Source organism: Falco biarmicus, chromosome 4 (genome assembly GCF_023638135.1).
Source record: "Falco biarmicus isolate bFalBia1 chromosome 4, bFalBia1.pri, whole genome shotgun sequence".
Classification (NCBI taxonomy): Eukaryota; Metazoa; Chordata; class Aves; order Falconiformes; family Falconidae; genus Falco; species Falco biarmicus.
This window is the reverse complement of record NC_079291.1, coordinates 20375969-20403511: the sequence shown is the minus strand read 5'-3', so window position 1 is coordinate 20403511 and position 27543 is coordinate 20375969. Positions and strand designations below refer to the sequence as shown.

The 27543-nt window shown below is 44.0% G+C and overlaps 1 protein-coding gene and 1 long non-coding RNA gene across 2 annotated transcripts in view; one reads left to right on the top strand and one right to left on the bottom strand.

The window, feature by feature from the left end:
- The window catches only part of ITPRID1 (ITPR interacting domain containing 1), a 38443-nt gene extending 27102 nt beyond the window's left edge, over positions 1-11341 (top strand). The window contains exons 7-11 of the mRNA XM_056336751.1: positions 2396-2481; positions 2836-4353; positions 8504-8631; positions 9374-9485; positions 10153-11341. Of these exons, the coding sequence (XP_056192726.1) occupies positions 2396-2481; positions 2836-4353; positions 8504-8631; positions 9374-9485; positions 10153-10542 (2234 nt within the window). The 3' untranslated portion in view covers positions 10543-11341. The remainder of the gene's footprint in view (positions 1-2395; positions 2482-2835; positions 4354-8503; positions 8632-9373; positions 9486-10152) is intronic.
- Positions 11342-11451: 110 nt separating this feature from the next.
- LOC130148306 (uncharacterized) overlaps positions 11452-27543 on the bottom strand; it is a 37428-nt gene continuing 21336 nt past the window's right edge. Inside the window, exon 2 of the long non-coding RNA XR_008821518.1 lies at positions 11452-19565. This is a non-coding gene — a long non-coding RNA (uncharacterized LOC130148306). The remainder of the gene's footprint in view (positions 19566-27543) is intronic.

Genomic DNA, 27543 nt, shown 5'->3' with positions numbered 1-27543 from the left:
CTATACTTGTCTTTTGTAAGTTTCTGTTTTGCCAACATACAAATTTTAGAAACCGGATTTATGCTCAGAATGGTCATTAGGTCCTATTATATTACCAGTGTTAAACACATGCACAGCCTTTGAGAGTGTTCAGAGTCTTGATTCATCTACATACCTTGCATATTTAATCGATGAGAGCCATGATAGCAGAGCACACCCCACCCCTCCTTCTAGGACAAGCCCAGGGGGACACATGGAGGCCTTTCTGTAGCCCAACTGTAGTGATATTAACTTGGTCTGCAGACATTTCAATCCACTATTTAATGTCTGACCTTGTGCCTGAAGATCAGCTCGGAGCCCACTGTCACACGTTTTGGGTAGTTCTCTAGCTGGCGCGATGTCTGTGTGGGTGGGAAAGCTGCACGGTTACAATACACAGACTGGAACTGACATATCACATTTACCTTAATAAATGGGTCAAACCTGGCTACAGCCACCTGGTTTTGACCAGGTCAGAAGATGAATTCTAACCACACTTACTATTCCATGAGAAGTTGCAGGGGTTTTCCCTACACGTAATTTCTAGTAGCGTGCCAGCTTCTTTGGTGTCCTGCATGTCTCAGGAGAAAAACAGGCACTTCAAAACACCGGGTAAGCAGATAATACAGTTTTCCAACTCCAAAAACTTAAAGCTTGAGGGTTAGCTGTTATGACTGTAGGATATAATTGAGTATTTGAGTCTCAAATTCTTGAAACTACAGCAGCTGAAACATTTCAGCTTTTCAATTATTTTTTTTTCCTGAGCCCTTCTTCCTTCATTTTCATGTACGGAAAGCTATAGGCCAGAATGACACACTGGAAGCAACAGCTGGCAAAGATGCAAGGGGTAACTGAAACAACTTTTTAAAAAGTTTAGAGAATCTGTAGGGCAGTCTCCCTAGGGGAGAAGCTGAGCCATGATGTCATTTGTGGGAAACCCCAAGGATGAGTTTTGAGACCACCCACAAAACAGGCAATTTTCAGCAAAATTACCATAGATGTGTGAGATGGGAACCACATATTTCTCATGTGAAATAGGAAAGTGACTGGCTGAAGGGCGTGTTGATGGTGACACCAGGAATGACAGTGCAAGGAATTCACCTAAAAAACATAAAATGATATCTGGTTTTGATTTTACAGTTGCTGCCTACAAATAGATTGCATGATTTTCATTAACTGATGCCCAAGATAGGTTAAATAAAGCCCATGGTTTGTTAAAGTGTTAAAACATAATTTGTAGACAAGGTTTTTTTTTCATTTTACAATCACACAAATGAGAATTAGTAACTCAAGCCTCAGAACTGCAGAATAAATAAATATTCTCATGGATATAACCAGAAGATAAAAACCCCTAGGATTCAGCAGTGGTTATGTGTGCAAGGAACAAGAGAGGAAGCATACCCAGAGCGTCTCGGTCTCCCTCCCTTCCTCAGCCTGTTCCCCCAACACTACCTCTGGTTTTGTGCTAGATACCTGAGAATGAGGGCATCATCTGAGGATGAACACTGACAGAAAGTACAAGTTATCCAAGGGCTGAGAGGTATCAGGATGTACAGGATAAGTGAGGGTTTACTTTCAAGCATTTGTACTTTTAAAAAGGTTGGCATTTATTCATGAAATCAGCTGGTTAGTGGTCTATAATTTATTTGATTGCAAAAGCTGGGGTAAGAATTGATCTAGTCAGATGATGTGGCTGCTAGATTAGAAACCTTTGCTGGAGTAAATCTAGAATATCTTCCTCTTGACTTTATGTCTTGCCATGCAACCTTACATCATCTCTGCTTATTACTGTGATTTCCTGTCCTCAGACCAAAAAACAATAAAGACGATACAGGGTGCCTCAAAGTAGAGCAAACTCTTCTAGGGAGAGTTTGTCTAGGCAGCTAGTTTGACTACCAGAGCTCATCTAGGGCAGATCCCTTTCCCTGCAGGAGACACCTGGTTGAAACCATCAAAACCATTTAGGTATGAATGAGACTTGGTCTGAGCCACTTCTAACAATCAAAAGTCAACGTTTTTAGCAAAGGAAAACAAGTGCTTGGCCCCTTTATATGTTACTTACACTTTGTATGCTGTGTGAACATACCAAAATCTGAAATCTACAGTTGATGATTACACCGGTGAGTAAGTCAGTGTTTAGTAACATCAGAAGTAGCTATCCTGATCACATTTTGTTGGGTTTTTTTGGTTTGGGGTTTGGTTGGTTGTTTTGTTGTTTTTTTTTCTGGTTGTAGCAATATTGCAGATTTCTGGCCAGGATAAGAATATTTCTAGAAATGTAGGTTTAAAGTTCCCCTGCTTAGCTCTGTATTCATTTTGGCCTGGTACTGCTTTCTGCCTGCCTTTCTAGCTTTTCTTATCCTTTTGTTTTCCCCAGCAGAGGTGATGGTGAGAAGAACAAGCAGCTGCCAGTCAGACAGCAGCGGGTTCATGGAGGAGCTGCCAGAGCCTGTAGTTTTGCAAGTAAGAAATGAGCAATAGTAATCAGTAGGTCTGTGGAAACTCTGTAACCCTGGTACAAGTGACATAAAATCATGGAGTTGTGAAAGCTTCATGAAAAGAAATTCATCCTCCTAGAAAAGTTAGAAGGTGAGAAACTTCCTCAGAACTTTGTGTAACTCTTCCACCACACTAATGCAAAATTTGTGCAAGGTTACAGGCAATAGAGAAGGAATATTACAAGAATCTTTGGTTCATTGGGTATTTAAAGATGTCCTGCAGGTTCCCAGGGCAAAATAGTGGTAGGCAAACAAGTGTGATGAAACAAATGTTGTATTTCAGTTCCTCTATTTTTGTTTTGATTTGTTTTTCCTTCAGAATGCAACTTCGTCAGGAAAGATTAATTTTATTTCTGACATCCACAATCAAGAAACAGTTCTGTCACATAGGACAGTTTTTCCTATGTTAAATCAAGATTTTCAACAAAACCCAGATAATTGCGTTGCTGAGGGTTTCATCACAGCTTGTGAGAGCATTTTGGCAGTACCTAGGTCAACGAAAGCATGCAATGACCATGGAGGAGAGACTCACCTGCTGTTGACTGCAGAAAATAGCATGTGTCAGACATGTAATGCTGAGCCACAGAGTTTTGTCCAAGAAATGTTACATCACATGGGCAAGAAGGACGATAAAACTGAAAGAAAGCAACTGGGAAAAGAGAGGTGCATGAAAGAGCATAGTCCTTGTTTTCAGGGTGATACCCCGGGTAAAGGGGGTCCTAGCTCCTCCAAATTTGATTGCAATTTATATTTTAGTACAGGACACAAAAAGGTGCATGTAACCTTCGCTGAACTAAACGATATAAACCCTGCAGTCATCAGTGAGGGCAAAATCAGAGCTGAAGATGAAGGTGAGAGGTTCAGGACTGAAAAGGACATTGGAGGAGTTGCGTGTCATGGAAGTGCCCACAGAGATCATACAGGTCATGGTCAAAGACTCTGGTGGGGTGTGGAAGTGATCAGCAAAGATGGTACCCCACTTGCAGTGAATGAGATCACAGGCGGACAGAAGTCCTGCAAAATGGACGGTGATTCAAGAAATGCGAGATGCTCCCCCAAAACTGGTCTCCCAGAAATTCTGCAGTGGGGCTCAGCAGCACAAGGTGGGAGCAGTGCAGCTTCAAGCTGCTCTCTGCAAGTGTCCCGGAGGCATCCCTCCTGCCTAGCGGGAGGGCCTCGGTTAAAGTCATCTGAAGGTGAAAAGACTGGTAGCGTAGAGGTGTTAGGTGCTAACAAATCAGAACAGGGAGACAGCATCCAAACCAGTGAAATAGCTTCTGCTCCTTCGAAATCTGTCACTGTTCAGATGTCCTCAGGGCTGGAGTTTACTTCAAGAGCGACAAGCGCAGGGCAAAACGCTCCTTTCAGTGAAAGTCTTGCTCGGGAAGATCCTGCCGACTTCTCTGACACGTTAGCGTGCTGTCCTGAGGGTGGTCCTCTCTTACAATCAGACCCAGGGGCTCCAAGGAACGGTTTGAAGCAGACCACTGAAGCCTCCAGCCAAACTGACACCCTCACCAGGAAACCCAGGTGGTCACGGCCTTGTTCACCCCATACTCCCCTGACAAAATCAGCCTCTCTCGACAGCATGCTTTACAGAAAAAACAGGTCTCACTACTGGGGTGAAGCCTCTGGCTTCACATCACTTCAGCCAGAGCTTCACCGCTGTCGCTGCTGCTGCTGCTGCTGCTGCTGTGGCTGCTGCCCGTGGACCTGGCCAGTGGCTGCCTTTCCCCACCGCCCTGCGAGCTGCTGCTCAAGCCCAGCTGCTGCTGAGCTGCAGGTCCCGAAAGCGCCGGTGCTCCTACAGGACAGTGCAACATGCAGGCTTGCTCCGGTGAGTAGGTTTCTTCTTCATCTGGGTGGACAGTGAGCTAAATGCCCATGCTGCCTTTTCCTTTCCTCTCCTGCCACGCTTGGTTCTTTAGTCAGACATATCTTGGGATGGTAACTGAGGGGACAGAGGGGGAAAGGAGAAAGGAAAATTCCATTCTGGGCAAAACCAGCAAACATAGCTGCATACCTCCAGTCTTGTTGGGCTGCTTCTTTTAATAACTTATGTATATCGGTTCAATCTTAAAATGGTTACTGCAAACGGGGTGATCAAGGTTACAGGTCAACTGAAGAGCTGAGAGATGAGTTTCAGGGAGTTCCTGTGACTTGGCTGGGTCACAGTAACTAAGCAACTTCCTGCAAACTGCAGAAAATGCAAGGTTGCATGATTTAGTGCAATCCTTTTAGTAAAAGAGAACTCATTTAGGTTATAGTACTTAGTGTTCATTAAAGACTAACTGTGAACACCCAGGCATATCCCATAAGCCAAACCGGTCTAAATGAAAGTGAACTGTGACTTCTCAGAGCCTCAAGACATTTTTACAGTGGTAGGATCAGAAGCCTGCATTAAATCTAAAGCCCTGCTAAAATGAATATTTGCAATATAAATATTGATATTAAAAAGTCACCAGATTTTTTATTTCTTCGTTCAGAATTGCTAGCAGTTCCCAAAAGTTGTGAAAAACTCAGGGTGTGGTAGGGAAGAAAGCAAAGGAGGGAGTCAGGAGTGGCTTTTGCATCCTGAGAAAACTGTGGAAGGAGCAGCATACCTTCTGCTAGTTTGCAGGCGTTTCCATTTTTCCTCTTCTATTTGCTTTTCTTAAGGAAATGAAACTTGAACTCTTGTACAAAGTGGGACGAAAATTAGTCGATAAAAAATCCAGAAAGTGAAGCTGGTGAGTTTTATGCTGCCATATCACCGGCTATATAAATCTGCAGTGTCTTTTCTTTGAACAGTATATTCTGTTTTGTGGGAACAGACAAAATAAGCCTTTTGTCAGCTCTCTTCCTGTTGCCACAAGATGGCAGTGAGTCAGTACCTTATGCTGGACTGGGAAGCCTCTCCTCATTGTTTTACTACTATTTTGTCACTCTTCTGAGAGGCTAATAGTGATTTGTCTTCTCTAGCCTGTGGGCAGGGAGTGTGGGAGGAGCAGACTTTGCACCGTACTGTTATCCAAGAGCTGTTCTTAGTTTATGGCTCCACGCCCAAGACACTGTGCAATAAGTCAGTGAATTTATGGAATGTTGGTCACTCTGCAGAGACTACATCCATACCTACTTTGTATTTTGCATTACAGGTGAGGTAGCTTCTACATCTTTTACTGAGAGAAGCTCACTCGGGTTACATCCCATTTACTAAAGGCATGCATGGGGAATGCAACCACCACAGAACAACTGTTAGACAGTAAATTTTACCCTGTTCACATGCACCTTATCTTAAACATGTTCTTGATGAGAGTAGGCCTGAAACACTGTCCACCCCTCTGAAAGCATGAACTCTGAATTAATCTATGTGAACTTGTGCTCTGCGACATGCTCCAAGAACCTGTGCCAGGGGAGCTGCCCATACCTCATCTGCAAGGGCTGGCATGACTTTTCACCAAACCTATCTGCATTGTGCCTTTTGGATCATTTGCATGGTGCTTTCCAGATTTCTGTTAGCCTTGAGGAATCACCTAGAAACTTGTCTGTGGCCCATCAACTTCTTCCTAGTGACCTGAAGGACAGGAGCTCTTCAAGCTCATTTGGGTACATGTTTTTAGTGGCTATAGGTCCTCACTCTGCTCAGATGTGGCAGTGGGTTTACTAGGTCATTACTGCGTGGGCACTGCTCACTTGCACCCCACACACTTCCATCTGGCGAGAAAACTGCCTGAGGATCAAGATTGAAGTTTGGGGTGCAAGGCAACGGGGCAATCAGCAAACACTCAATCTGAAGATGCTCATTGCACATCTGACCACCTCTGTGGCATGCAATTGCTGCCCTGACCCACAGCATTAAGAGTGTTGTGCTCCACATGGAGCAGACACTTGGGAGAGCTCACGTCCACTGCAGTCACAGGACAGGCCCTATAAAACTACTATTAGTCTCTAATTAGCTTTTTCTGGTGCAATCCCATGGCTGTTTGGGTTAGATTTTTTAATTTACCACTATGGGATGGTTTATTGCTGGGTCACACCCAAGAGGAACGTGCCTGACGTAACAGCTGCATTGAAATGGAGACTCAGAATAAGGTTCCCCAAATACATGGGGAGCATATTTTGTCCTCTGGCTGAAGCTGATCCTCCAGGAGGGATGGCTTTGTCATGTTGCAGGATTTGCTGGAACTGAGGGACACATTCAAACACACAAGCACTAAGAGATCATCAAAGAATGTGATTGCAGGAATCCAGAAAGACTGGGCATGTCTACGCTTTGCAAACATGCCTCTCTATCAGTTACAGTGATCAACAGTGGAGTGCAGGTTTCTACACTGTCTTCCAATGGCTTACAAGAGACCAAAATTTGCTAAGATGGAAATGTGCTAAACACCTCTTCGCACTGCAGCAGTTTCCGCGTAACAGGGGGCTGTGCTTCCAGAAAGCAGTTGGCATTGTCTCCAGAATCATTTGGATGATGCTCTCTGCATTACTACCCTGGACAAGGTGTGGGAAGTCTCTAGTGTGGCTAGAAACTCATTGGTGGACTTCAGTTACAGGCTTTATTTTGATGTCACTGGAGGGCTGCTGTTATCAGTCCTGTGCTACAAAGGAGTAACTTGCAAATCTACGTATACTTGCTCATGTGCCTGCCATTCCTGCTCATTCCTCTCCTCTGCCTTGAGACATTCCTGGTGTAGATGGCTACATCAGGGTAGATGTAGATGATCAATCTATACCTACAGGTCGAGGGAGGGGATCCTCCCCTTCTGCTCGGCCCTGGTGAGGCACATCTGGGGTGCTGGGCCCAGTGCTGGGCTCCCCGGTTTGAGAGAGACGGGGAACTGCTGGGGAGGGCCCAGCGGAGGCTACGAAGAGATGAGGGGCTGGAGCATCTCCCCTGTGAGGAAGGGCTGAGGGAGCTGGGGCTGTTCAGCCCGGGGAAGGGAAGGCTGGGAGCGGATCTTATTGGTGTCTGCAAATGTCCTAAGGGCGGGTGCCAGGGGGCCGGGGCCGGGCTCTGTTCGGTGGTGCCAGCCACAGGGCAAGGGGCAACGGGCACAAACTGCAGCACAGGCAGTTCCGTCTGAACGTGAGGGAAACCCTCTGTGCCTTGAGGGTGACCGAGCCCTGGCACAGGCTGCCCAGAGAGGCCGTGGGGTCTCCTTCTCTGGAGACATCCAAAACCCGCCTGGACGTGACTCTGCAACCTGCTCTGGGAGAACCTGCCTTAGCAGGGGGTTGGACTAGATGGTCTCCAGAGGCCCCTTCAAACCTCAATGATTCTGTGAATCGTACTAGATACTTTCTCTCGATGAAGAGTAATGGGCACGTTTATAGCATAGATCCTCTGACCTATTACAGATGTCTACTTTTGCATCAGAACAATTGCTCTGTAGCAGTACTTGCATGTACATCTGTTGTGGTAAGTGTCTGCACCTGGTTAGATAAATCCAATTCTAGGTTTCTAACTGGTAACAAATGAAAAATTATCAGTGTAATGCTTATCAGAACCCATAATGAAAGATGCTTTTCCTACTCATAGTTCTTATTTCTCTTCCCTCCTTCCCTTTTTCCTTTTAAAAACAGTTTCTAACTTCCCATCAACAGTAATTTAACCTATCATTACTCCACAGCAGCTCATAGTGCTCAAATATAATGTCTGACAACAGTCCGATGACATCAGAATTTGTCACGTCGCACCAGATCTTTTAATCAAAGTATTTTTCCCTTTCCATGGCAAAAATGAAATCCTCATTGGCTCAGGTAGTGCCAGAACTCAATTCCACATGCTTTAGGAGAAAAGGTGGTGCCTGAGATGTGGGTGATGCAGCTAGAGCAAACTCACTTGAAGTGCCATCTGGACTTCCATGGCAGCTGCTCACAGAGTCCCCGTTGTGCAGGTAAAAGCAGGACCCATACCATTTGGGCTGTCAGCTTCAAATGCACTTGACATGGAAGTGCTCAAAGAAAAGTATTGAAGTAGGGTGTTTTCTTGCTTTTGTACACAGCGTACCCTCCACGAAATAGAAGCAATGAAGAGCTCCTGCCAGCGCTTCCAGGAGAAGCTGGATGAGATTGAACAGCACCTGAGCAAACAGCAGGCACTGTTTTCCAGCTCTATGCTAGATGAAGAAAGGTAATGGCAGCCCAAAACACTCACCTAAATCCAAACTTATCATCAGCAAGAGCCTGGGGGCACATGCAATGTGTCTGGGCACTTGTTTTACAGCAGCATTTCTGGTCAGTGAGATGCAGCTGTGGGCAAGTGGAGAAGGAACGTGTTGTGATGTGGTTTTTACTCAGAGGAAAGTCCAGCTCCTCTCTACAATGGTCAAGGCTCTTAAACATGAGCATTTTGAAGGGGAAGATTGCTCCATAGATGTAGGCTGAGTTTTTAGCATGGAAATACTGTGTTTTAATAGCAGGAACAGACCTCAGACAGCTGAAGCTCAGCGTCCCAAGTCAGTGCTGTGTTCAGGGAAGGAGGTGAGAGTGATCTCTTCATAGACTCAGCCCAAGTTCACAGCAATTATCCAGAAGCCTAAGGTTCACAAAAGATTACTAGGGCCTTCTGTTCTTGAGCTGCCTGAAAGTAGGGCATTGATGTAGTCTTTGTGCTGGTGATAAATCAGAAGTGATAAACCTGCCCAGACTCAAGCTGGCTCTGCAACTACAAAGTGTTTAATCTTTCAGCTGGGATAGTCAAAGAAATGAGAGTCAAGTAGACAAAGGCTATTATTTATTATTTTGTAAGGTATCCTGTGATCACGGGTAAAAATAAGACTGCAAGAGGAGATGCAGGCATCAGGCTGGGGCTGAGGAAGAGGAGGGTGCTGCTCACTGATCCCTCAAGTGTGCTTTTGCTTCTGTTCCTACAGGGAGGAAGGCAGGCACCTGCAACTCTTACGCACAGCCGTTCGTCAGGAGGTTGCAGAGCTGGAATTTTGGCTGAACGATCAAGCTTGCCAGGTCAAGGAGAGCATCCTCATGGTATGTTGTACAAGCCACTGCTCTGGGCTGTGTGGGGAGAGTTTAAAGTCTATCCTGCTCTTCAGGGTTCAAAGTACTCACTCTGAGGTACATCTGAGCAATCCCTTCAGTGCTGAGATGAGGAGGATTTCCAATAACAGACTTAAAGTTTACATCTTGGTCCCTCTTTCTCCTTGGCTGTGGTGCTTGAGCTCAACTGCCCAGGAAAAGTGACAATATTTATAAAAAATCTGTATCCTACTCTGCTCTTGGTTTCCAGAATAAGGTGACAGGCAGTCAACCTACATAATTATTGAAAAATGGTTACTGGTCTGGTTCTTTTCTAGACCAGCTCTTTGTTTTGATAAGGAAAAAATGATGGCCAGAGGACTTGTCTCTGATTCTTCCCTGACCAGCTTGGGTTAGAGTGTCAAGATCGCAGTGGTCACAGATTGAAGTCCATTTGCAGATTTTCCATTAGGCAATTAGATCTATCTGTTGGAATAAAATGTCCTTTAGGCTTTTCTCCTCCTTTTTATGGAAACATCTCATTTGCCAGATATTGCATGTCTTCTTCGGACCAAGCAGAAGAAGCAGGAATGCTTCATATACCCTTGTGTATCCTGCTTGATTCCTTTTATTATATTTTTATTACTGCAATATGCTTTTCCTTCTATTTTCTCTGCAGCAGCTGGACCAATTACTAGCAGAACAATCCCATCTGTTTTCTGAGCTCGGACTCTCTGATTGGAAGGGAGAAAGAAAAGCCCAGAATAAGCAAGCATTTCCAGATGCTGCTGACACCGTGCACCCTCAAAGTGGGTGCTTCAAGATGGTGCTCCAAAGAGCTCCTAGCAAAACCACGACAGCAACGGGCTTGCTCTCTGCCCTGGCACCGGGGGCACCCTCGGTGCAGTTTCCCACCAGGACAACACCTGAGCCGAATTCAGCTGAGTCTGCCCCACAGGAGCTCTCCAGCAGTAAAAAGGAAATAAAAGGACCTCCCCAAGCACAAATGGACTTCAAGGCATTTATGCACAGTGTAAGGAGCTGTTTCGGTCTCACCCTCAAAGTTTGAAGTGCTGAGCTGCAATGCAGTTTTACTATTCTGTGTCTCATTGCCACAGCCCAGACCAGGACCCTTCCCTGTTAAGCCACACGTTCATCCAGAGGGATGGAGCCCATGTTCCAGGGCACTTCCAGGCTGCATGGGCAGCACAGGCAGAACTGGGACTGGACCTGCCCTGATATTTCTCAGTGAGCTGTGGCAATGATCTAGGTGCTCCAGAGAGAACATGTAAATTGCATGGATCCTGTTTGACTTGCTTGAACTTTCAATGCAACTGTTTGACTAATTAGTATATTCAACTCTCCCCCACCACTGAAAATAGTAATTTAGGGCCTCAAATTGCAGAGACAATTATCCAGTTTTACAAGGGCAGTAAAGGCAGTGATCTGGAAGGTCTGTTGTTTTGCTGAAGAAATTAAAAGTCAGCATTTCTGACTGATCTGATCTCACATTGTAACCATAAAAAACTGCTTGCCTGCCTTTGAAAATACTAAATATGTCTAGAAAATCTCTTAGATAGCTGCCTTATCATTTAATGGTCCCAATTTTTAAAGGTTTGATAATTCTTATAAACAAACAATCAGGGTTAAATTCTGCACAAGTAAACATCATAGGAAGGAATGCTCCGTATTGTAGTCTTACATTACTTCATTGCTTTATGTTGATATTACCACAGATATCAGGCTCCTTAGCACACCATTCAAAGAACCATAGACAGTGAGGAACAAGGAAAAATTTAAATATTTGAGATCAAGCCTTGTCATTTTTTGCACCCATTTCCTTTTAAGACTAGTCTTGGTCATTATCTTAACATACAAAGAAAATAACACTCTTTTCCTTTTCTTTTTTTTTTCTTTCCAGTTGAAGAAATCTCTCCAAAATTCTTTAGGTAATGATTCAGCAGAAGGAAAAGACTGATGGAGGACAGACTTATAGACTTTATTTTAATAATTGTGGCCTTTTTACTGAAATGTGCGGTATATCACAGAAACAAATACATTACATTCCAGAAAGTTCTGATCACAGCAGTTTTGTTTGCAATGAGATGGCTGGCCAGAAAAAGCAGGCATTTTTAGAGGATGTTTTGAAGAGAGGTGCTATGTATTTTGCTGTCCTGTGGTTGTGAAACTTACTACACTCCTATTGGCAATCACGTGGGGTAGGGCTGTTCTTTGCAAAACGGCATTTAAAAGGAAGAGGAGAGGGCTGTTGAGAAGGAATTGAAGAACTTGCAAACAGGAGATAACACTAAAAGGTATTCTCCTTATAGCCAGTTATTTTAACACAGTCCTTCAACCAATATTAATCCTTAAGCCCAAACCACCTTGTATAGTCCTAGTTGCAGTCTTTTAACTTGCTGCTAACTTGCCTCTGACTAATTTTGTGAGGTTTGTGCCTACTGCAAGTACCAGATTAGAAGCTCACTGACAGTGCATAAAACATTCAGCACCTGCTCTGTCAAACTATTGTTGTGGATAGTCTCCTGGCTGTCCTTTTCCTTTCCATTCTGGCTTCATATAAACCCAATTAAAACCAAAATGAGATGAGAAACACAGGATTTTCTACATTATAAGCCTTGAATCTGAATCCTGGTTTAGTTTTCTGGGGAAGGTGTGGAGCCTGGATCCATGCAGAAAAAGCCACGAGAAAAGACCTCTCAGGTTTGTACCATAGCAAAGAAATTCAACGGGTTCATTTTCAAAGCAGTGCGGTATGTGCTATTGCTTTCAATTTAGCACTTCCCAGACTGTGAGATGTCCTACTGGCTTGTTTGTTTAATGCTCTGGAGGGATCTTAGGTGTCATTTAGGCCTTGGTGTCGCAAATCACAGCTCGGCAAAGGTGCAAATAGAAGTAGCATTTGCACACATTTAAGGAGAAAATGGAGTCAAACATGCTGAGCAGCCTCGAGGCTCCCTGCACCTCCACATTTCCACAGATGTTCAGGGTAATAAAATGATTGGGGGAGAGAGGTACATAACATAGGAACTGACAAGATTCTCCACAGCCTGCTGGGCCATGAATCTGACTGGTTGAAATTTGCCCCTTTCTTGAGACCCCGCATGGGATTTGTATACCACTTCCACACTACCAAGTGTTTAGGAGTTTATACATCAAGATTTGTGTTTATGACAGTATCTTCAGGCAGCATGCAAACAGGACCAAAACATCCTTCATCTAAGTTTTGGTGGAACAAGCAATAAATTTGGCTTGGAATTTTCTCTCTCCGCTGGCAAATGAACTGCACTTGCAGATTTTGTACCTCATTTTGCAGAGGAAGGTAAACGAAGAGCACAGTGAAGGAGATATAGCGATGCCAGTGCTGAAGGTCTTCTGGAAGAGAGGATGGCTAAGCAGCCTCCTTGCTTCAGCCACACCAGGGCTGTGATTCCTCCCATGAAAGATGTTTTTCTGGAAGTGTCACTGCAGCATGCTGCAAAAAAGTTCCATATGTATGTGGTGCTGCAGCTGCCGTCTGCCTGTCTTACAGCCACATGTACAGAAGGCAGCACTGGCAGGTGCCAGCTGTTCCTGATTAGAAAGATCATGCAGGACCTCTGGTGCCATTTGAATTCTACCATTTGTATTCTTGACCAGGACTCCTGCTAACAAAACTTTAAATGGCCTGTACATTGGTATGTGCAGTTCAGTTGCATGGTTCCAGTGAAATTATAAAATCATTGAGTGCAAGCCACGGACAGGATAAGGTTCCCCCATATGCAACACGTGGACACCCACAAATATTGTTACTGTGAACTTGTTTGCATTCATAGCTAGATAACGTTTCAAGCCCTCAATATAATTTTAACAGTTAAGCTGTAACCCTGTAGCAATAAAAAAACATACTAAGCAATGGGAAAGGGAAAAATCTCCTGACTTATCCTAGAGCACAATGGGTGATATTTCACTTTGTAACTCCTCCAAGCTTATTACAAGGATGGCTGGAGTAAGCCTCATAATGCTACTGTTGAAGATGGAGAGAAAAGAAAACACACATTAATTTTGCAACAAGGAATGTCCGAGGGCAGCACTGGTGAGCACAACAGCCAGCTTTGTACCTGCTTAACCTCACAGTGTTACCAACCTTTGAAACTATCATTTATTTCCCTTTAGGGTAGTCATAAGCAAATATGGTGGGAATCTTAATGATAACACCACAGAATTAATGAAATAATAACATATCTGATTGAGTATCATAATTGCTCTAGCTACCTAGAACCATACAAATTAACTTGCAGGCTTACAAGGCAGTGGGTCATATCTTCCAGGGGGGCTGGTGAAAATTACTACATTACTGGTGAAAAACATCAGCACTAAGCAGTTTGCAAGTTTGAAATCTGAAGAAAACTGACCTTGTGGCACCACAGGACTTCTGACACACAAACAAAAAAGAAAAAGAAAAAAAAAAAGGGGGGGGGGGGGGGGGAAGGGAAGTATTTTTGTAAAAGGCTACTTCTCCAAAACTGAAATAGGTAGAACCATTGGCCCTGCTTCACAGGAGTGAGGCCCCACAAAGGTCCACGCAATATAGATCAGACCTGCTATGGAAAGGGTAAGATGCATAGGGTGTGGGTATGTTACAGCAGTGGTTCTTTTCCCTGCCCTCCAGCCCTCTTTCAGCATCTCTAGCCTGCAGAAACCTAAAACTGCCAGCTGAAATCCTTGTAACTCCCTATTAAAGGCTCGGCATTTCCTTTGCCCTGGTTGCAGTTTCTGGAGTGCACGGGCAACACGCAGCCCCACCGAGGCAGGAAGGAGAAAAATGAGAGGGAGTGGGTGGGCGGGGGGATGTCAATTAAAGAATGGCTCTGTAACAAAGATAGAAAATTCAAAACCTAGTGATTGCTTTTGCCTACCCTAGTTCAGTAGCAATTTGTGTCACTTGGATTTTACTTCTTTTGTCATTGTCTTTTGCCTTCATTGGTTTTCCCTGATGCCCCATAAATCTTTAAACCCTGAAGCTAAAAGAGGCTGCCTTGTGCACCAGCTTGAATATTGATTTTGCTAGAGAGTATAAAAACTAGAGAGATAATAAGGAAATCCATCTAAGGTACCCTGCCAAGGGGTCCCATTAGTTGCTTTACCAGGCATCAATTCGATAAACCCTCGAGAGCAGCACATGAATAAACATCAGAGCCTCTCTGGCATGTTAATGCATCAGTTGCCTAATTGTCAATGCTGCCAACAGACTCCAAGAAAAGCGCTGTCTTGGGAGTTCAGCTCCTTCCAACTTCAAGTCCAAAGATTTGACGCTGGCTTAGAAGAAGGCAGGGCTCAGGATGGGGTGGGGGTGTGACAACCAGATAACATGGGCACAGCTGCTGTAAGCGTGGTGCTGGATGCGCAGCCCAGCCCTGAGCAGTCTGGGTGTGCTGCATCCATATGGCATGCCAGCCCATGGTCACGAGGTGCCCCAGGTTAGATCCAGGGCTTTCCCTGTGCAGGACTGGAAATTTTTTTTTTTTTTTTTGGGGGGGGGAGGGGGGAAAGTGTCTTAAATCTTGACCTCAAGCAACAGGAATAAACTGGTCCTGAGCTGCTAGATGTGAATGATTTTCTCCTCTATAGCTACCAGCGAGCCTGGGGGGCAAGAAAGCAAGAACCCAGCTAGTTATTCCAGGCTCTACCACGTGTTTTCCCTGTGACCAGGGCCTTTTTCTTTACCCTGTGGGGACCCTTATTCCTGGCACAGCTTCTTTCTGTCTTATCTAATGAGGTTTTAAATTCCTCGCAGAGAAGTTATTCTCTCCTAATGTGTTCATACAGTGCCTAGCACAATAGGGGCCTAATATCAGTTGGGACCTCTACTTGCTGCTGTGATAATAATTTTATGAGCAGCCTTTCATTAAGATCCATTGCTACTTAAGAAACAGCTGCAGTGTCACTTTATAAGGCTGTTGACTGTTTTAACTCCCTCTGCTCCAGAAACAAGGTTTTGATCTTCACTGTAGAAATGGATGTGGGTAAAAAAGGCTGAAGCACGAACAAAAAAAGGCAATTTTGCTATCAAATGGGAAAATTCAGAATCAGAACATCTGAGACTGCCAGGAATTTAAAAAACATAAAACAACACTGTTCTCACCTCATTGGAGAGGTGCATTTGAATTCATCCATCTTCATTTCATTCTTTTCCATTGTCTTTCAATGGCCGCATCACTCACTCGATTAGCACAGCTCACAGCTAGTAAGAGGGACACAGGTGTGTCCCATTGAGGCTCTTCAGCCTTAATAGGGGAAACATTTATTACCATGACAAATAATGCAGAACACAGGCAGGATTTTCCTGATTCCCCCTCCTCCATTAAAATACAAAAGCCTGTTAGGATGCTACAGCTTATAGTTAATGATAGTCACAGAAGTAGAGAGGAGGCAAGAAGCAGGAGATCAAAAGTCTAGAGCTAAGAAGTGTGGTGAGTTTTTTTCCCTGCCTTTTACCTTAAGGGGGTGTGGGGGCTCCCTGGGGCATCAGCTGAAGATGTTGACAGGTGTCCCTTGCATGTCACTAGCCAGCTCTGTCACCTGCGAAAGGCTTCCACAAATACACAAGACAGGTAAAATATTCCTTCTTTTCTGTGCTCTGCTCAGCCAGCTGCCTCCGGGAATGTCTGTACGAAGTATTTATTAGAGAGACTTTAGGTAAAGCAAGTGTCTGCCAACGGTGGCAGGCTATCAGGTGTCCTGAAAAGGAGCAAGGTGAATGACCTGGGTGGTGAAGAAAACCGTGGTGCTCACCTTGATGTTACTATATTCCACCCCATTTCAAGTTTTCTCCATGATTTTTTGGGAAACTACTTTAGGTCTGTGAAGATACATCTTTTGCAAGAAGTAGAGCTTCCTTTCTGATACTCAACTCAAGCTGTTGTAGACCTACTGTGAAACAAGGTGTGTGGGGGAGAAAAGCCTGTACTTAAGTAGCATCTTGCTGGTGAATTAGCTTTTCAAAGGTTGCCTGGACTTTCCAGCTACTGACAGAGTAATTATGGAGACTAGGAAATATTTATAGTCACTTAGGAGAAAAAAAAAAAAAAAAAGAATCTAATTACTTGAAAACTAGGATCTATTGTATCAGTGAGTGAGGCACCTGTAATGTCCTGCATAAGGGCTCCACTGCCCTTAATTTTTGATCTACAAGGAATAGCAATAATGAGAAAACGTTACTCTCATTAAGTCAGGAGAGCTGTTCCACATCTAGGGGTGTTCTAACCAGAGCAGAGCACATTGGGAAACAGGGTAGCCTGGACTCCTCGCATCCTTGTCCCATTTAACAGAGAATCGGAAGCAAGGGCACATGAGTCATCCCAACCCAGGCTAGGCAAACGGGAGAGGTGCCTTTCTCAGGCTTGGGCTCCCTGCTGAGCTAACCCACAGAGGAGTGAGTGTGCGTGTGTGGCCAGGAGCGGAGGGGAGCCTGGAGTGAGAAGTCCAGGGAAATTTGGAGCAGCTGGTGACAAAGCAATCTGACTCTGGGAGCTGACGCGATAGCCTCCTGGTGTCAGCAGGCTGTATCCAGTGACTGCCTAGCGAGCCCATCCTCAGAGATGGGCACCAGGAAGCAATTGCTGCCAAAGCACGGGGCAGCTGGGCTGGCTGCCATCCAGGCAGGAGGTGAGCAAAGGGGCTTGTGAGCAGCACGGGGGAAATGCAGCTGTGGATGGGACAGGGGAATCTGAAAACAAGGGGCAGACTTAGAAAGAAATGGCAGAAGAGCAACAGTTGAGCAGGTGTAATGAAAATGAGACACGTGGAATGAGAGACCTGAAACTAGATGAAAGAAAGGTGAAGCCAAAGGTCATCTATGTGTAGATTCATCTGTTTAAAGGTAGCCCAAATATATTCGTTCAATGCATAGAGTTCCTTCAATGAAATAAGTAAGTTGATTTAGCCCTCGCTCAGAAACCTAGGGGAATAAATTCACCTGTTGTTCTTCCTGAGGACACTTATGAGCACTTCAGGATCATGGACTAGCAAAGAGGTTAAGGACCATGGTCAGACTAAAACCAAGCACAGAAGAACAGTCAGTTTATGGCTATCCAAATCCTCGATATAGCACCCAGTAGTGAAGAACATAAGAAATGGGCCACAGGGCCAGACAATCTATGACAGGTTTGTGTCTTTGACAGAGAAACTAGGAAATGTTTTTCAAGTAGGGTCTGACTACTGTTTTTGCAGGCTGCTCTCCTCGTGTGCCCCCAGCAGCCACAACAGCTGGATACGGGACATGAGAGGATATGTTTCTGCCTGTCCCCATTAGCATCTGTCAATGTTACAGAATCACAGGAAGACAGGTTGATAAGGACTTCCTGAGACCACTGAATCCAACATCCCACTCAAAGAGGGACTAGCCTGCTGCCTTCTATGTTAACATGTCTAATCCTTCTTGTAGCCTCATGGTATGAGCTCCTACTACTTCCTGTGGAAAAAAAATCCAGAAATTTGCTACTTGCTATGTGAACTCTTCTATCAGTTGTAAACTGATGTCCTATTTTGTATGAATGGCTTCTAGCTCTAAAGCTGCAGGACCCGGCACAAAAGCAGTCTGCATTCACTTTCTCCACCGCTTTCCTGATTCTATATCCTTGAGGAGCCTAACATCTCCAAACTGAAGAGTCCCAGCCCCTTTAGCCTTTTCTCTTCAGGCAGTTTCTCCATTCCCTTAATCTTTTTCCACCCAAATTCAGCTGGATGCCAACAAAAGTTGCCTGGATTTTCAACTTTGTATGTTTCTTTCTGAAGCTGTTAGAAATTCCAGGGAATTTTCTCTGGTCCAATTTACAAAGTCAGTTTTATTACAGCTATTCATTTCTGCTGCCATTCTCCAGTCTCACCAGAAAGAGCAGAGTCTGAAGCTTTTGCCCTGTTCTATCAGAAATATCCTAGAACAGAGCCAAGAATCCTTATGAATTTTGAGCAGAATCATCACAGCCTGCAAACAAATGCCCTGCCTTAAGCTCTTTTATCTCTTCTGAGTCTTTTCTCAAAGTTTAACCCTTACCAAATCCAAGTCCATTAAATTATAAATATTCCTCTATTGTCACTGGAAGTGCTATGAAAAACATACAGTCTCTTCTCCTTATCAAAGTAAAAAAATAGATACATGGAAGAAGGAGGAGATGTAGGGCTGACAAAAGATATGGAACTAGAATTAAAACAGGAGGAAGAGAGAGGACTGAGGGGAAAAAGCAGAAAGAGGAACACAGAGTCAGAGGTACAGGTGGCTGCAAACAGGAAAAACAGAAAGCATGGGTCCATGTGCTAGGGACTGCGCTCATGTGCCAGAAAGGTTAGTGGGAAAGGGTATTCTGTCCTTCCTGGGAATCCACAAGGAAGGCAGAGAAAGTCACAGATGCTACTTGTCCATCTGATGCGGATCCTGGACAGTAGGCATCTATCCATGGTGAAGAAAAAACAGGGATGGACATCAGCAAAGCATCCGATCAGAGTTTGCAAATCCTGGCTGGGACTGGCAGATGGATACACGGCTCTCCCCATGTGCTGTATGATTGTGCAGACACTTTTCTGTTACTGTCTTCCCCTTAGTTTATAGTTCTACTCTTTACTCTTTTATTCTTTACTCCTGCTATGGGAACTCCACTCACATTTTTTTTTAAGAATCAGTCTTCTTTTGTGCTCTATATTGTAGCCAACCTGTCAGGTAAAGCTTTAGAGTCCACAAAGACAACCTCAGAGGTCTCGGTGGGAATATTTAAGCAAGAAGATGTGCTGGTCTTCTGCTAGGCAGCTAGCACTGTGAGATCGCAGTAAATTCAATACAAGAGGGATAATGTTAACACAGTTAAGCGTGAATTTAGACATGTCACTGCTAATCCCTAGATTAACAAGAGGGAAGGAAATGTGTCAAAATAATAAAGTACCTATTAAAAAGGCTGTAGAGACAGACACTGATCCATAGTTAGCACCGATAGATGACAGAACATCGTCAGTGAAGCGTGAGTCGTCATCTGGCAACGCTCTGTTCTGCAGAAACCAGATGAGTTAGGGACTTCTGTCAGACTCGCGGGGGATTTCCAGATACTGAAAGAAATAAATAAGGAAAGTGAATTTGGAAGAAACATAACATTTTTTTTTAATTTCTCACTTTAATTTGGGGTCTTTAGAACTTTATCCTTTTGTTCTCTGCGTCCACAGGGGAAGTGATGATCCAGCAGGGTACTCACATGAACTGTGCGACATTGCTGTCACAGTTGCCGAAGCCCTTTGGAGGAATAAATTAATTACTGTCTTCAGATCATACAAGGAAAGAGGATAAAGGTCTCAGAGGGAGACAGGTAGGAACCCCAAAAGCCTTGGACAGCTGGGGAGGCTAGGGGCTATGTGAAACACAGGGCTTCTCAGGCACTAATCCCATGCTGCTGGTTTAGTTTATCGGCTAACAGCATGTATGTGAAACTTTGGCTCATGTTGCTGCTTAATGTTTATTAGCATTTATGCTTTCCAAAGGGGAAAGGAGAGTCTATAAGCTGATTTTTAAAGGTGCCTTAGGATGAGCCCACCAGCCCCTCTGGGCAGGTTGTGGGAGAGCCATGCTACAGCCCCGGGCAGCAGAAGGCAGATGGTGCTTGGGTCCAGCATCTTGGCCTTGCCCGACTTCTGGACGTTGTGCTTGGCACCAGCAAGAGCTCAGACATTGTTAAACGAAAAAGAAGAATAAAAAAAAAAGGTATGTATGTGGTATTTTTTTAACTGCCCTATGGTTTTGAGCCTTGCTCGAGTTTTTCCCTATAAGCAGGAGGTCTAGGAGCTTAGCTGGATGTGTCATTCTGTATCTTATTAGGAAAGTGAGCAGCAAACAGTATTGTATGTGCTTGGACATAAGGTCCATGGTAAAATCAAAGAGTAATCTATCCATCTCTCTTAGGTATAGCCTAAGGAATACCTGCTTGCTGTCCTGTGAAGCTGTCTCTTAATTCATTAACAGAGCGTCACCTTTCAGCAAAAGGGCCTTTTGCACTCTCCTATGAAATTTCTAGGAGTTTTCTTATTCCTCCTTTCTGTGCGTCTATGTTCAAATATGCCTGTACTGTTCAAAAGAAGATTAAGTGTCTATTGGTGTTTTAAGGTATAAATTTGATATCTGGATATTTTTATAGCTTGGGTCCTTAATTATACCACTCCAAGAGAAACACTTCAAGGATAAAGATTAATTGCTTTTAATGTTATTCCATATTTGTAATGCTACAGATAATGCTTGTTTTAAGTAAGTGGAAACAGGTGTGTAACAATTGATTAAATTAAATTAAACAAGCAAGTAGGGAATGAAATGTACATGGCTATTTTCAAGGAGAGATATTGTAAACACTAATTAAGCAGCTGGAAATCAATAACTACACAAAACCATTCCCTCTTCCCAATGTTATGAGATGGAAGAAGCCCTGATGTTTTCAATCATGACATTGTTATTTATACCTTGCTGAGGTATAAGTAAGTGATGCCTATAACTGGGCCAGCCATGGCATGGATGCAGCCAGCTGAATTTTCTTATCTGGGCCTTTCTGAATCCTGTAGAGGCCCAAGAAGCATGATGTAGCACCATTTTCACACTGCCCATTTATTCCCAAAAGAGAGAGTGACTTGTCTAAAGTGACTCAGTTTCAGAACTAATTAGCAAGAATAACCCTCCATTCCCCTTCTGGCTAAAATTAAGTCCTTTTATATAAAGTAAGGGATGGCTAGTACTTTTCCAGTGCTGAATTACCATCCAAGACTCCTTCATTTTTGTGTGTACATGAATAAAAAAGACTTGGAAAAGGGAGAATTGGATTTGCAAAATTCTCTAAAGGTCTCAGTATAAATTTTTGCTTTTAGAGAGTCCCCATTAGCATTGACCTTCTTAGTCAATAGATGTGCTCCCTGCAGAAGCACAGATGGGCTCTTGGCTTTTGTAATGAAAATCAGTTTGATGGCTTTTTCTACTACTGCTAGCAGAAGTCAACACTGCTAAGCTAGAGCAAGAAGCTACTTTCCAGTCTGTTTTGTCCAACCCTATGCACAGCTATTTACAAAGGTCCTAGCAGCTACCCATTTGCCACCCCACAAGATGGAACAAAAGGCTTATGTTGGATGCACAGAGGATCCACAGCAGAGAACTTGCCTTATGAGATTCGCAGGTCTCCCCATGCTGGTTAAGGCAGGGGTTTCCCTGTACCAGCTGGAGCAATGCCTGCGCTGGTTGAGGAGGGGGAACAGGTCTTGCTGCTCAGAAACTGGTGGCCAGTTTAGCATTGGTGTACACAAAGCCTGGCTCTTAGGTTCTATGGTAGATCATTAAAAATAATAACTAAAAAAAAAAAAGCGAGGAGAGAGATGCATCCTTCTCTTTTCGTCCCTGGGGCCCCCAGGAAAGGTGAGTGAAACAGGTTCAACCTCCATCCCATGCACACTGTCTCCATCTAATCCTGAACAAACCAAGTTTGTGTGGATTTTACAGACAGGAGTGTGGTGTGTCTGGATGGATGGAGGTATTCCACGTAGATAATTAGAAATTAATTGGAACACAGACTGCACTATGCCCACCCTTCCTTCCCTGCATCTTCCCACCACCATCACCTCCTCTCCCTGCTGCTCTAACAGGGAAGCCATAAAAATACTGCTCCTGAGGAGGGTGCCTTGGAGGGGGAGCAGGGAAGAAGTGGAGGCTCTTCTCTCTCCTGGCTTTACAGGTACGCATCTGCAGCTTTTATATTGGGTTGTAAGTGCATCCAGAGGGTGAAGTGGAAGGCTGGATTTACTGTCACCAGAACACCTTCAGCAGGGACCCATACTGCTGCTTTCACAAGATCTCTGGTCCTCTTTTCACATGCATAGGAGCATTTGTGACAGTGACTGTAGAAAGTGGGCGCCCTGCTATTACCCTTCCGCAAGATCCTCACGGAGGTTTGCTTGCAGCTGGAAGCTCACGGTGTTTGGTTTAAACATGCGTCATACCTTTGGCAGATGACAATTCATATAATGAAAAGAGAGTTCAGTTCAACTTGTTTTCAAAACTCACTTGTTGGAAGATCTGTCTGCCTTTTCTGTCATGTATTATGTTAATAATTTCCTGGCCCTGCTGAACAAAAAGAAGCCCTCTGTGGTCTCACTGGACCATTAGAAAAGAGAGGCAGCTCTCGCCTGCCTCTGCAAAATTTCCTGATATTAGCAATTATTGTTCTGATGTTTCATTACTGATAAGTAGGAAACCTACCAAAGAATGGGCATGTAATTAAGCTACAGGCAAAGAGGCGCTTGACTGGTTGGACACCGCTTGAACCCAAGCAGTCTTTATTCATCTAACTGAAATAGATGCTGCCCACCGCATACCAGCTTCGCCGAGGTCCTCTCTGTGACATCACCCGGGCGCTGTTCCCCTCACTTAACCCAGATGATGGCTTTTCACTACGATGTGGCTTCAGAGAAGGCGTTTCCCCAGTACTGTGTGGGCCGAAACAGCAGTGCTGAATGTGAATATATGATTACCCTTGAGGCAAGAGAAGCTGCCCAGTTCATTCTGGTGATGTCAAAACTCTACATGCCCAACAGAAATTGTCTTGCATTAGCTAATTAATCTAGCACAATTGTCTTGCATTAGCTAATTAATCTAGCACATTTTCTGTGTATCATGGCAATGCTCCTTATTCTAATGGCTGCCTCATTAGAAACATTTTTCTGGTAAGGTACAAAATTTGCCTTTCTGAGACAACAGAGAGTTTCATCTCCCGAGGTCCGGACTCCATTGAAGTCACACTTTTGGGAGAGTTTCCACTTCTTAATGTTGTGTTGGGAAATTAACTTTGTGCCATCTTGGCCCCATTAAACCAGCGGGAGTTTTGCCTTGGACTGCAGTAGAATTTGGATGTTGTGCACTCTATAATAATTGAACTGGAAATTATAGGATCACAATCTTCCTTCTGCCCTGTTAATGAGCTTAACAACTTGCTAGCAGCAAGCTTCTGCAGATAAGGAATCTGTGCAAGTATTTACACAAATCCCACATGAAGCAAAGTTTATATGTCTCTAATGAATGAAATGTAATGTGCCCATGCTGGGCTCGGTGTTCAGCAGCCTGCTGCCAAACCTTCAGCTGGGCTCAGCTCTATTGACGTTATAGGAAGAATGGATAAAATGCTAATGACTAATACACCTTTTTGGTATTAGAATTGCAAACTTGAAGTGCAGGCACTGAAATTAAGGGGAATTTTAGACTTGGTTTCAATGGAAGCAGAGCTGCTTCTACAAATTCCAACCAGTGGAGGGGTGGTATTGTTTCTTTTCTGCCTTTGAAATATTTTGTGTGACTTTCTTTGTACCATCACCTATAATGGAAGAGATCATCCCAGACAAAGGACACCATCCTGCTCTGAATATCAGGCAGTAATCTGTTTAGCAATAGCAACCAAGCAAGGATCATTAGCACGCTTCCTTCCTCCTTCCCTTCATTTTGTTGTATGGGCTGCATCAGTAATCTGAAATTTGAGGGATGTTGGATGAAGACAAGGGCAAAAGCCGTGCACGACTGCTGCCACTGGTGCAGCACCACTGCTATCCTCTGGGCAACCTGAGATTTCTCAGGTTCATGGGATGCAACATCCCCTTATTTCCCCTCTGCCCTTCAGCACAGATACAATCCTCAGGAGGCAGGGCTACAAACCAGGCAGCTATCGGTGGGCTGCAAAAAATCCTTGTACGCTGCAGGAGGCTGGAGTGCTCCAACTCTGACACCTTCTCTCAACAACACAATATAGAAATGCTTTGTAGGGATCTTTAGACCAAGCTGTTAAGGACAGCGGTGTTCAAATAAGCTGCTCATAAGTGGACTGGGAGGTGTTTTGATTTGCTTCACTGGTCAACAAAATATAGGGCTCTTTAACACCTTTATTGTAGCTCCTTAATTGTGCAAGTAGAAATATTTTCTCAAAATCCCTAGAATTACAAATTACAATAACCACAGCATGTATATATATTCTGTGTGTGTGTGTGTGTGTATATAAAACCACAAACCCAACTGTTTTCTTCAAAAGCATATCCGGATAAGAAAACAGCAGTCCTGAGCCTGCCATCATCACATGCCAACCATCAGGGCTCTGACTGGGCCAGCTGCGTGACCAGGTAAGGATTTACATTAGACATCAGTCAATGGTGACACCCAGAATGAAGTAGTAAAGATGTGGCATGTAGAAGACTGCTTCCTTGAACTCCCATCCTCTGCCTTCTCTACCCAGCTTCAATTACTCTGTTACAGTTTTTTCTCTACTGATTTTTTTCAGGACTATAAGTACTGAAAATTAGGTTTATTTTCCTTTGTACAGTCAAAAGAAAAAAAAACAACAAACAAAACAACAACAAACCCTCAGGATATGGAAAGATATGTTCTTCCCTTTTCCTACAGAAAGGAGGTGCTAAGAAATGCCGGAGATGCAGCTCATGGTTTGCCACTGACTGAGGAATGCTGGACAAGTCAGCACCTCTGCCCAGGTCCCCCTCCAAGATCTGAGCCAGCCACAAACTGGAAGTTCCTGGTAAAGAGTCCATGGTTTGCTATAACATGAAGAACAAAGGGTGAGTAGGATGTTTCAAGATATTTGCTGAAAACTGGAAATTCCCAGGGAAGTTGAGAAGAGGCAGTATTCACCCTCCCTGAATTTCTTTGAAAACCCTCCCATGCAGATGGCTCTGCTCTTTTCTTCTGGGTTTCATGACCTGGGTTGAAAGACTTTTGGTCTGATTTCAATCAAACCTGGTTTATTCCGCTTTTAATACAGTGTTTACTGGATAACACATGCTGAAATATCCTCTGTCGGGAATGTTCACAGACACTGAACTCAGGTCTGAGATGTCTACATCTCTTTGCCATCCTGCTGCGAGGCACAGACAGGCACAGCCTGAGTTTGCTAATAAGTCTCTGTCCCTAGTCTGAGAGATAAGCGTGTGTTGCAGGCACTGGTGTTTCTCACACCTATGCGTTCTGTTTCCAGCCAGAGAAGTTGTTTTCTTCCCAGGTTCGCAGCCTAGTAAAACAAAGCAGACAGTGTGGAGGGCGTTAGAAAGGAGAGCAAAGACAGCGGTGTGTTAGAAGCTGTTCAATATTTTAAGCTATAAGCACAGGAGGGTTGTGATGATAGTTGACAATATAATGCTCAGGTGCATAGTTGCAAATGCTGTAATCTTGTAGAGTCTGTGGTGGTTTAGTAGAAAGACCCTGTGTGTTAAATGCTTGGGAAGACACAAGTTTGGCACCTAATTCACTAAGCCAAGGAGTTAGAGGGTAGGGTGAGGAGTGGCAGTGGGGCTGCAGGAAAAGGAGCAACATGACAGATCTAATGTACCTTGAAAGGGAAGGAAAGAGACTTCTCTCAGAGGTGAAGGGCAGCTTTCACCCCAGCCTGGCTCCCACCTTGCTCCGTGCTGCATAACAGTGATGCATTTAAGGAGAAGCACAAGTTACACAGGCCAGAGGTCATCTGCTACTGCTTTGTCCCACGTCTCCCTGGAATATAGTTTTCCACTACCATCTGCCATTTGCTGGATTTTTACATCTGTCTTTCCCTAAAAGTAACCTCTGCAAAGCCCCCTGATGTGAAGATTGACAAAAAACGTGGACCGGAGTCTTTAGGAGCACCAAACTTGAAAACTTTTCTCCCTCATTTAAAGCCACATCTTTTTCTTTCCTTGCTTTCTTCTGGCTTACTCCTCCTGAAGTAAGCAGGAAGACTTGGTTATAGACTAAATACAACAGAAAATGTTAAATTATCTATGTAAATGTAAAAGCACAGGGTAATCTACAATCATTTTCATGTCAACTTAGTGTGATACTCTTTTCCCTTGGCTTTGCAAAAAGAGTCTTGTCATGATGCTGTGACTCTTGCCACAGAAACTCCCCTTGCCACTCTAAATGGGGCTATTTTCTTCCAACCTTTTAGGACTCCTTCATAATCCCCCTAACCTTTGCAGGGGCAGCAGGAAGGACGTTTGCATGAGAGCCATCTGTCAGGGTAGATACAAACCCCAGACTCCTCTGGGCCTTAGAGACTGCTCCAGCCTCGAAGGCTACACTCAGCAGTACAGAAAATACAGATTGTTTCCCTCTTGGACCCAGGACAAGTGTGCTGCCTTTCAGGATGTGGCAATGATTTTCCTGAAGTAAGCCTTCTGTTTAAAAAAACGTGAGTTATCTCTATGTTTGAGTCTGTGATAAATGCAGCTTATGCCCTTATATGCATATTCTTTTAGATATAAAGGCAAATGTAATGTTTGTAACAATTTGCCCGAGAAGTTGGCGCATTGAGTGCAGGTTTCAATCTATTGCACTTTTAACCTCTACAATGTAAAGGGAAACCACATTAACCAGCAAGTGTTGACTGTACATCAAGCAGCCTGTTCGATACAAAAACACAACACTGCACATTGATCTACTGATCAAACTGCTCTGGCTGCAAAGTAACTTATTTAATCAATCACAGTCTGTTTTATACCTATGACAACATTTATAAGGTGACCAAATGAATATGTATGTATATGTATTTGTGTATCTATCTGGTTCCTATTAGATCGTCTCCTCCTTTCCCATCTGTCAAAGCTGCATTGCCTGTCTTCTAAAGCACTAGCCTGGAAAGTTTTATACATGTGCTTATCTTTAATTACATGAGTAGTTCCCCAAGTGCTGAAGGGAATACTTGCATACGAGGGAAGGGGGTTAAAGTGCAGATTTATTACAGACTCAGACTATTTTCCAGGCTGTGTTTGTGAAATAACTGAACAGGAAGGATTATAGAGCTGGCAGGAGTCCCAACCCTCTTACAAGCAGGACAACTGTAAACATTTAAAAGATCAGATTTGGGAGTAAATCCTCCATCACACTGGTAATGCAACAGCCCCTCTGGAAAGGCTGGGATCAATCTTCCACTGCAGTAAAACGGTTCCGTGACGTCGGGCCGTACCTGACGCATGTAAGAGGTAACTAGGGTTGGATGTGTGTTCTTGGTGAGCGTGACAGGCCACTTTCCTTGTGAGTAAAGCT